The sequence below is a fragment of the Lacerta agilis genome, chromosome 9 (assembly GCF_009819535.1).
Source record: "Lacerta agilis isolate rLacAgi1 chromosome 9, rLacAgi1.pri, whole genome shotgun sequence".
Lineage (NCBI taxonomy): Eukaryota > Metazoa > Chordata > Lepidosauria > Squamata > Lacertidae > Lacerta > Lacerta agilis.
Window position 1 is genome coordinate 52481599 of NC_046320.1, and position 10276 is coordinate 52491874.

The 10276-nt window shown below is 45.6% G+C and overlaps 1 protein-coding gene across 1 annotated transcript in view; it reads right to left on the bottom strand.

Moving 5' to 3' along the window:
- Positions 1-4983, bottom strand: part of ARHGEF38 (Rho guanine nucleotide exchange factor 38) — a 47052-nt gene extending 42069 nt beyond the window's left edge. The window contains exon 1 of the mRNA XM_033160712.1: positions 4755-4983. Coding sequence (XP_033016603.1) covers positions 4755-4956 — 202 coding nt within the window. The 5' untranslated portion in view covers positions 4957-4983. The remainder of the gene's footprint in view (positions 1-4754) is intronic.
- Positions 4984-10276: the final 5293 nt, after the last annotated feature.

Here is a 10276-nt window from a genome sequence, read left to right on the forward strand (position 1 = left end):
ACAACTCTCAGTACTCTTATCAAACTACATTTCCCAGGAAGCTTTGGGAGAAGCATTTAAAGTGATATGATACTGATTCATAGCTTAGATGGCGCCTGAGCGTGTTTTGCTCGGCATAAAGAAGTTCTAAAAATACGTGTGTATCTAGATTTCCAGAGTATTTGAACAGAGGAAACATTATATAGTCTCTGTGACCTTTCATGAACTGCCACCAAATTTGAGAGTACTCTGATACTATCAGGTCCAGTGACAGATTATTGATTAGGTAATCCAAACTCCAGACACCGGGTTTTGTTTTCCAATGATTTTTTTTTTGGGCAATAGATATGAAAGAAGCATCCCTTCCAGGAAATATCTGGTTTCAATTCCCTGACCGTAGAGTCTTTTAATTGCTAACCGAGTGCTCTCTGGAGTGTTGAAAGAGCTCAATGAAAAAAAGAAAAATTGCACATATGAAATAATATCCTCACTGTGAATTTTTTTTCTGGTGGATTCAGATGACCATTTTCTCTTCTCACTGTGTGATAATTTCTGAAGTCAATGCATAAAAGGATCCCTGTATGGATTCTTCAATAGTTATTTCTGAAAGTTACAGGGGTGGAATTCGGGGTGGGATGAGTTTTCAGCATATCGAGAGAATTGTGATCACAGAATTTATTTATTACATTTATATCTTGCCCTTCATCCAAGGAGCTCTTCTCACCTGTGTCAAAAGAACTCTATTGGCCATGGGATAGCTCAGTCGGTAGAGCACGAGTCTCTTCCATCTCAGGGTCGTGGGTTCGAGCCCCACGTTGGGCAAAAAGATTTCTGCATTGCAGGGGGTTGGACTAGATGACCATTGTGTTCCCTTCCAACAATGCTATGATTCCACCAGTTTGTTTCTGAGCCTGCTTGGAAATTCTGCTTCCTCTTTCGGGAGGCAAGAGACCAGTAGTCACTGTAACCAGTTAAATTTACCTTTTTTTTTTTTTACCCAAAACAACAATACTGTGTCATGTTAATAAAGAATTCAACATGAAAAGGGAAGAAATGAAAGCCTATAGAAAAAAAAAATTTTTTTACCTACCAGCTGGTTTCTCCCCTATGTAATTATAGCCTCAACATTATAGGCTGCTGTATTCCTATTTGTAACTTGATTCTATTGAGGAAAAAGGGCTATATATACACATGCAGCAGGACATCAATAATGGAAACAAATCCATTGTAGAGAAAGTGTGACTGACCTGCATGGACAATCTCCAGAGTTAAAGGAAATTTGGCAAACAGTAAAAAAGAATCAGCATCCATAAGGGCTGAGAGATGAAAAAAAGGGCCCGCCCTATACAAACTTTAGCTTAGGGATGAAACTCGCTGCCTTGATGGGTTGCATGTACCCCACCCCCCACAGATCCATGATATTCCCCCCCCCCCAACCTCTGTGGTGCACTGCCAGCTCAAAGATGATGATTATCCACTTAATTCACACTAACCTGTCAAAGTGAGGAGAAAAAGGGGGAAGTTTGAGATGTGTCCAACAGCAACATTGGTAAACCACTGAAAAGAGATTTCAGAAACATTCTTGGAGGATAAACTTTCTAAAGGAATATTTCACAGATAACAACACCAGTTTTCAGAGATGTGCGGATGGAGGAGGAGATGCAGTACAAAGAATCATGGGATGCAGAGCAAGTTTCTATCATTTGTAGAACATGAGATATGAGGCAAAATATACAAGCATGATTTGTCTTATTTTTTTCTGGTGAGAAACTAGCCTGTTCCCCCATCCCCCAGTGTTTTACTTATCTGCCTGTCCACCTCTTCCTTCTGGGGAAAAAAATCCTATAGCCACCTAAGCAGAGAAGTTAGTATTGCAATGACCAGCATTGTGGGGTGTATTTTTTGTTTGTTTGTTTTTTGAGACCTCATGTAAAATCATGCAAATTTCCATTTAATTCTACTGGATCTGACTTTTATCCAAGTATGTGTGTGTGTGTTTCTGTCTATGTGTCTTGGAGAGATGACCCAGGCAACAAAGTATATTATAGCATATATAACAGAACTGCAACTTTCTATACAGCCAGCTCATTCTGCAGGTGCCAATCCTTATATCACCAAAATGGTTCTGACTTGGAGAGGGGAATCCCAAAGTTTTGCAGCAGCAGCAGCAGCAGCAGCAACACACACACACACACACACACACACACACCACCCTCAACTAGTACCATCTGAAGAAGCAGGGACCCAGCAACAAATTTGAGCATGCTCAGTGGGCACGGAGGGCTAAGTGTCTGTTGGAGGGAGGGGATGGAATGGAGTTTCCTTGAAGAGGGCATTGCTGGCTGGCTCAGACACGGAACAAGACATTGCAACATTTTGCTGAAAGTCCCACTTGTTAACTGGATTTGCAGTGCAATCTTACGCAGGTATATACTATAGAAACTCAAAAGCAAGCCCTTATTGAGTTACTTAACTGAGAGGGAAGCATGTGTAGGATTGTAGCCTGAAAACATCTTGATTGACTAAAAAAGGCACACCGGTTAATCAGGCCACAGGTTTAAAAAATGTTGTTTTGCATTACTTTTAAAATGCAAGTATTTAAAGCACCATTGAACACAATGGGATGTGCATGGCAGAGCAGTATACAGCAGAAGACTCCGCCCCTCGACCTATATGCATATTCATGGAGCCCTTATATGTTTGAGACTTCAAGTCGGCCATTGGGGATTGGCATCATTGAGCCAATCACACCCCAGTAGGGGGACCAATACCAAATCCATGGGATCTCCTGGCTCTGCTGTTCCCCCTCCTGGCTTGTCTGTGCAGGCCCTCTTTAGGCGAGCAGTGAGAGGAGCACAGAGAAGGAGCAATAACGTCCACATTCCTTGTCCTCTCTTGGTATCCAGCAACTGAAGCCAGAAGTGAGGGAAGTGAGGGAGGCTTCCTTTCCCAGGGAACTATCCACTGGGAGCATCTTGATCAAGGGAACCCAAACTATGGGGCTATTTGATTTTTCATGTGATCAAATGAATGACTGGACTCGCTTTTTATGGAACGACAGCCCTGATAGGCAATGCTCTTTGAACAATAAAGCAAGCTCACTGTGAATCATAGAACCGTAGCATTGCAGTGTAAAGTCTAATGTTTCAATGGCAAGGTCAACCGTATTCTCAAACGAGAGAAATTTACAAAATGCCACTAACAGGCTAGGCAAAGTTGTGAAATCTAGTTCCCATGCAAATTGGGCCAGGTCCAACGGGCACGTAAGCTCTCTGGGGCATATTTAGTGCTCACCAGGAACTAGATCATATGACATGAAAGTACGTCCTGGAATTACTGAATAGGTGTTGTGCAAGGTGGGGTGGGCAAAACACTCCTGGCACTGGGTCTTGGTCTGTATATTTGGCAGAGCAACATAGCCTTGACAAACCAAGCAAATGCACACATGCTGTTTCCTTGTGTGTTGCGAAGAATGTTCTGTGCAGCCGAAGCGTTCTGCCAGGTAGCCTTTGCATATAAGGAAATGCCGTGTCTGCAGTACCCTTTAAAAGGGCTGGAGGAAGGGAGTGGGGACTAAGAACAACACGGACTATTGTTCATCACAGAGATCTTGTTCTCCCTGGAAAGGGGGGGGGGGTTGAAAGCCTATGGGGACATGGCCTTAGGGCAGCATAACCAAACCTGTTCCGTATTACCAGCGTAGTTTTACAGATTGCATTCCTCCAGTGAGGCAAAAAGAAATTTCACTGTAGTTATTTAAACCATTTTGCTGATAATCCTATGGACACTTACAGGTAAGCATATATAGAACTGGCGTGTTTATTGTATAGCCTAGCTCTCTTTTAGAGTATAGTTGTCTGGGAAGTCGTTTACATGGTGCACAGATGTTTCTGTATCCCCACCCCCCCCTGCTCAGAAACGGCACTTTATTTTCATTATTTCAAATCTGCTACAAGTCCTAGGAACTGTGTCCCTCCCCCTGCACTTTGGGAGATCAGAGTTCTGCTGAACTCATGGAGACAGCTGTGCAATAAATAGCATTGGGGATTGCAGTTTGCAAGAGAGAAAACACACCCTTCTGCCCAAAGGGAATATATATGTGTAAAATAAAATGTCATTGTACTTATGGGTGGCCTCAGGGGTGTGCAGGGGTGGAAAATGTATGTTGTCTCAGATCACCTGTTCATAATCCAAACAAGAAAATAACCAAACCAAAGCATCTCTCCCCCCCCCCCACAAGACAAACATTCACAGGTGACTTCCTACTATTTAAGGCTGCATACAAAATATCTCACCCTGTCTGTTTATTTCAATGCATGCCTTCAATGCATTAAAATTGCCCCTTGTGTTACTTACAAAGTGTTACAGCAGGAGCAGCAGGGCAGTTATAATGCTGCAAAATTGCATTTAATCACACACTTCCCCTCAACGTGAGATGAACTAGGTTCCCTTCAAAGTATTTCCTAGCTTAGTGATGCTACAGTGAAGAACCTTACAAAAGCAACAGCAATAATACCGGCAAATGCTTAATAAGATCTATTTCATAAAAAATGTTTTCCACCAGCTCTCACCACATCTAACTTGCTCACCACCTTCCGTCATAGCTAACACCATCATGCAAATATGGAATTGTTTTCCAATAGTACTTCAGAAATGTGGGTCACAATGCCATGTCTACTCAGAAGTAAAGATTCACTGAATTCCATGAGGCTGGCTCCCAGGTTAGTAGGGTTAGGATTGCAGCCTCAAGCCCTTCCTCTCCTCATTTTTATTACCTTGTAATTTCTGGTTGTATTCACTCCTGTCGGACTGACTCCTCCTCAAAGTCCCAGAGCTGTTGTGGTCTCCAGAAATATGACTCTCCACCACCGTGTCTGTCTTCCTCCTCTCCAGCATGTACAGCCTGTGCCTTATGAAGGTCAAGTTTTTTTTCCTGGCCCCCCCACTTTCTTTCCCAAGTGGCTCTTTGGTGTCCATTTCCAGACCAGACCAGGAAAAGAAAGGAGATGGGTGTGTGTGGAGGTGGTGGGGGAGTCCCACCCTACCTGACTGAAGAGAAAAGCTAAGCTGGTTCTCCCTTGCAGGAGGTGTGTTTGCCTGCTTGTTGCTTGGGTGAATGGAGCAGCTTCTTCAATGGATCAGCTGTCTTGCTCAAAGTTCCACTTCTTACCTGGCTCACCTGACTGCCACCTCTGCAGCCTAGCAGGGCTCCACCCCTATGAAGTCATCCTTTAGTTACACTGACTAGGGAACCAGACACCTGTTACCTGAGAGACTTGCAGCACAGGGCATGGCATAACAGCAGGGACCGATAGATCTGGCAAGGCCCTTTTGGGAGCATGTAGGCTCACTTGCCTATCTTTCCCTCATTTTTACAACTCTTTCTTTTTAACATATATAAGGCACCTTTTTATCCACGTGAAAACAAACAAATGCATGTTTTTAATTCTGCTTCTCCACCCTCTGCACACCCTGTCCTTTAGGTGAAGTAGGTGGAGACTTTGCATATCTTTACACTTGATGGGCAGTGGACACCTGAGTCATTGTCATGCAAGGCAAGGTGAGAACATCTCTATTCTCATGCTTCAGGGCATGATTAACTAACCCAGATAGAGGTCAATGTTTTTTTATGGCTCAATCCAATGCTCAGTTGCAAGGCCTTTTATGATTACAAGGTTGTGTTTATTTATTTTACGGTTGGAACAAAATTATACATATATTCCCTTCACTCAATTAAAACATTTTGTATTCTGTTAAGCAGCAACTGTAACATTTAAGTTCTGTGCACTGCAAGGAGCAAAATAAGTTTTTAAAAAAAGTTTTTAAAAACCAAAACTTGACCTTCCTCCAAATCGCTGAGAGTAGCATACAAGGCTATAATATAATATAATATAATATAATATAATATAATATAATATAATATAATAATACCCTATTATTCTCACAATTCCTATTTTTAAAATATAAAATTTGCCTTTCTGTTTATACAGATAGTAGATTGGAGTGCAATCTATACAGTATATATATATATATATTTTAAAAACCCCACACAATACAATTCTAAATAAACAACAAAAAGGACAACAGTGGCAAAGCAGGTCAAACAGTAAAGGTAAAGGTAAAGGGACCCCTGACCATTAGGTCCAGTCGCGGACGACTCTGGGGTTGCGACACTCAGGGTGCCGGTGTACAGCTTCTGGGTCATGTGGCCAGCATGACTAAACCACTTCTGGCGAACCAGAGCAGCGCATGGAAACACTGTTTACCTTCCCGCCGGAGTGGTACCTATTTATCTACTTGCACTTTGACGTGCTTTCGAACTGCTAGGTTGGCAGGAGCTGGGACCGAGCAACGAGAGCTCAATCCGTCGTGGGGATTCAAACCGCCGACCTTCTGATCTGCAAGCCCTAGGCTCAGTGGTTTAGACCACAGCGCCATCCTTAAATTGCCCAGGTGGATAACCTTAAATCTTGACATGGTTCCAAAATGGGAACAAGGCTGGCACCAGTTGCACAGCTAAAGGGAGGGCATTCTGCAGATAGGGGACCACCACAGAGAGGGTCCTCTCCAAGCATCACCACAAAGGGCAAGTGTCCTCAGGGTGGGATGCAGGAAAGAGCCATCTATGGGGATCTTAAGGCACAAGAACCCTGTGAGGTAGATTCAGGCAGGTAGCTGTGTTGGTCTGACACAGTCCAAATAAAAAAATAAATAAAAAAAAATCCTTCCAGTAGCACCTCAGGCTCAGAGACCAACTACCGTAAGTTTGTTCTGGGTATAAGCTTTTGTGTGCATGCACACTTCTTCAGATGCCTGTGAGGTAGGTGAGGTTGTGAGATGGCAACTGGTGGCCCAAAGCCTACCAGCGAGCTAGCTTAGTGGAATCTGAACTCTGATACGTTAACACACCTGGACAGTTCTGGAGTCTTGGGTGAATAAAGTGGCAGGGAAGGGAAGTGAAATGTGGGTGGGGAAGTCATCCTCCCACCCATGTTTTGCCACCCTGACACAACAAAAGCTGTTGCTTCAGCTGCTGCTAGAAGTACTTCTTCGGTAACCATTTCCTCCTTGAAAGAATGACCTTAGGGAAGAGGACCTCAGGGAGGAGCAAATATGTGTAGTCATAAAGAAGACTGATCGCCGAAGAATTGATGCTTTTGAATTACCGGTATGGTGCTGGAGGAGACTCTTGAGAGTCCCATGGACTGCAAAAAGATCAAACTTATCCATCCTTAAAGAAATCAGCCCTGAGTGCTCACTGGAAGGGCAGATCCTGAAGCTGAGGCTCCAGTACTTTGGCCACCTCATGAGAAGAGAAGACTCCCTGGAGAAGACCCTGATGCTGGGGAAGATGGAGGGCACAAGGCAGAGCCGTCTTAAGGGGATCTGCCGCCCTGGCGCGGCTATCTCTCCGGCGCCCCCGCCATGCCGCCTCTCCGCCGCCTCCCTCCCGCGCTTGCCGCCCCTTGGGAGGGGGGTGGGCGAGCGGGGGATGAGGGGCGTGGCGCTGGAGCAGCGCGGGGCTCTGCGCGCCCTTCCAGCGCTTCCGGGATGGGAGGCGAGGGCGGCCGGCTCGCGCTCCACGCGCAACCGGACGGCGCAGCGCGGCTGGGCAGCTCGCGCTGCATCGGGCGGGCGGGCGGCCGGCTGCGCGCAGGAGCGCGAGCCGGCTGCCCTCGCCTCCCGTCCCGGAAGCGCTGGAAGGGCGCGCAGAGCTCCTGTGCTCTGCTGGGCAGCCAGAGGGCGTGGCGTGGCCGGCCAGCTCCCTTGCCGGGAGTTAGAGGGTGCTGCCAGCAGGCGCTGCCAGCGGGGCTGGAGGCGCCCTCCAGGCCATTGCGCCCTGGTGCGCCGCGCCACCAGCCCCAATGGATGAGACGGCTCTGGCACAAGGAGAAGGGGGCGACCGAGGACGAGATGGTTGGACAGTGTTCTTGAAGCAACTGGCATGAGTTTGGCCAAACTGCGGGAGGCAGTGAAGGATAGGCATGCCTGGCGTGCTCTGGTCCATGGGGTCACGAAGAGTCGGACACGACTGAATGACTGAACAACAACAACAACAACAACAACAACAAAATCATAGAAACACAGTCTATTCAGTCAGTTCGTAACAGGAACATGCTTTATCATCTCATTGCAGGCAGAGCTTTCTTGTGGATCTCTTTGGCTCACATAACAAGCCTCTATGGAAGCACCGCAGGGACAAACTAGGTCTGGCAATAACGGACAGAGAGCGAGTGGAAGTCACTCTTTTAATAACATTGCCCGTATGCAAAGTGCCTAAAGCACGAATATTCCTGCCCAGAATATTAAATCTTTCATTTGTAGAGAGAATGAGCGTTTGGGTGGATGCAAATGGAGAATTTACTGGTAGGGTGTTAAAAATAATCCGATCAATGATAGTAAAATGGCCCTTACTATTTAGCTAATCAGGTTTCAGATGGAAGATGCATACTAAGATACACTGAAATATGTAGCAACTAGCTTCAACAAAAAGCACTCATATGTACGAGGAAGAACATAAACCATGTATTTCCCTGCACACAATGGAAGCACACACTGTCCTCATGTTAGCTGCAGCCTTGCCAATGTTAATGTTCATATGAATTTCCTTTTTATAAGATAGCTTTTTCTTAAGTGGGGAAACAGGTGCTGGTCTCCGAGCGGAAAACATTGGTGCTGTGTTCCCAGGCAACATCATTACAAGTGTATCAGTAGTTATTGTTCTATGCTCACTGCTAATCCTTGTCCGCACCTCCAGTGGTGAATGTGCTTTTATCATGCCTCTGATAGCTGCTAGGTAAACCAAATGTTCCTTTTCCTTTGCAGCCAACTCCTTCTCATTGGTTATAGGGCATTTCTTTGTAATCTAGTAAAAATAACATCTGAGGCGTTTTTAACAATGATTGCAATTTGTTTGCAATTTTGCAAACCGAGGCTCGTTATGATGCAAATGTGACTTTAAAAAATTACAGCAGCAGAGCCATATACTTGGAAGAGCTTCAAGGTCATCTTGCCCAATTCCCTGCCAGTGCAGGATATCCACTGATACCTTATCCTTCATAGGTGTCCATTCAGCTGCTGCTCAAAGACCTCTAACCAGGCAGTACATTTCACTGTCAAAGAACCATTGCAAGACTTCAGTGGGCTCTCGGCATGGTGCTTCCGACAGGCCCCAATACGAAGGGGCAATGCAACAGTTGACCTTGGCTCCCAATCAAAAGTGGAACCATCAACTACACTGAACCTGGCCCAACTGCAATGGCAGCCAGTTAGTTTCCAGGCCCAATTCAAAGTGCTGGTTTTGACCTACAAAGCCTTAAATGGCTCAGGACTGCAATACCTGAAGGACCACCTCTCTCCATATGCAATCGTCACCTGAGGCTCTTCTTCATATGCCACAAGAGGTCCATAAGTAGCAGCATGAGAACAGGCCTTTTCTGCAGTGCCTCCCCATTTGTGGAATTCTCTCCCTGGGGAGGCTCACTTGGTGCCTTTATTATAACATATTTTTAGATGTCAGGCGAAAACATTTTTCTTTAACGAGTCCTTTGGCTGATTAACGTTCTATGTGGGGGGGTTTGTGGAGGGCGTTGTTTTTGTTTTTATTATGTATTTAGCATTTACATTTTGCATGTTGTGAACTGCCCAGTGAACTTCAGGTGAAGGGTGGTATAATAAAACTGAAATAAAACCATCCATGGGTACAAAGGCTATCCTGGGGGAGAAAGTGGGGAGTGGTGGCGCTCCCACTTTAGGAGAGGGCTATTGAACTCATGTTCCTATTTGTGAGCTTCTCAGAGGCATTGGGTTGATCTGCTGTGAGAAACAGGAAGCTTCAACTAGATAGGTGGCCTTTGAGTGATCTAGGAAGGTTCTTGCATGACAAAACCCTGGGTCCCATAATTCCCTTATATAATAAACACACAAGGACATGGATAATGAGCGGTTTGGCTTAGGCATTGGATGAAACCAGACTATATCCTGACTCCTGCACATCCGGAGGAAGTCTCTTAAGGGTCAACCACCAGTAGGGAAAGCCCTATGATATACATCAATTAGGAGCACCTCCAGGGTCCCGAATGGGGTCATGGCATGGCCCTAGCCCACGCCCAGGCTTCAGACAGAATCCACACCCCCGGACCCCTTTAACAGGATACCCTTATCGAGGAGGGGCAGGCAGAGGCAACAACCTCCCCTCCCATCACAAAGGCTTACCCATTGCCTAACCTCACAAAGTTATGACGATTGCTACAAGGTAGGCGAAAACCAAATGGCTGGTGCCAATTTGCCAAGTGGG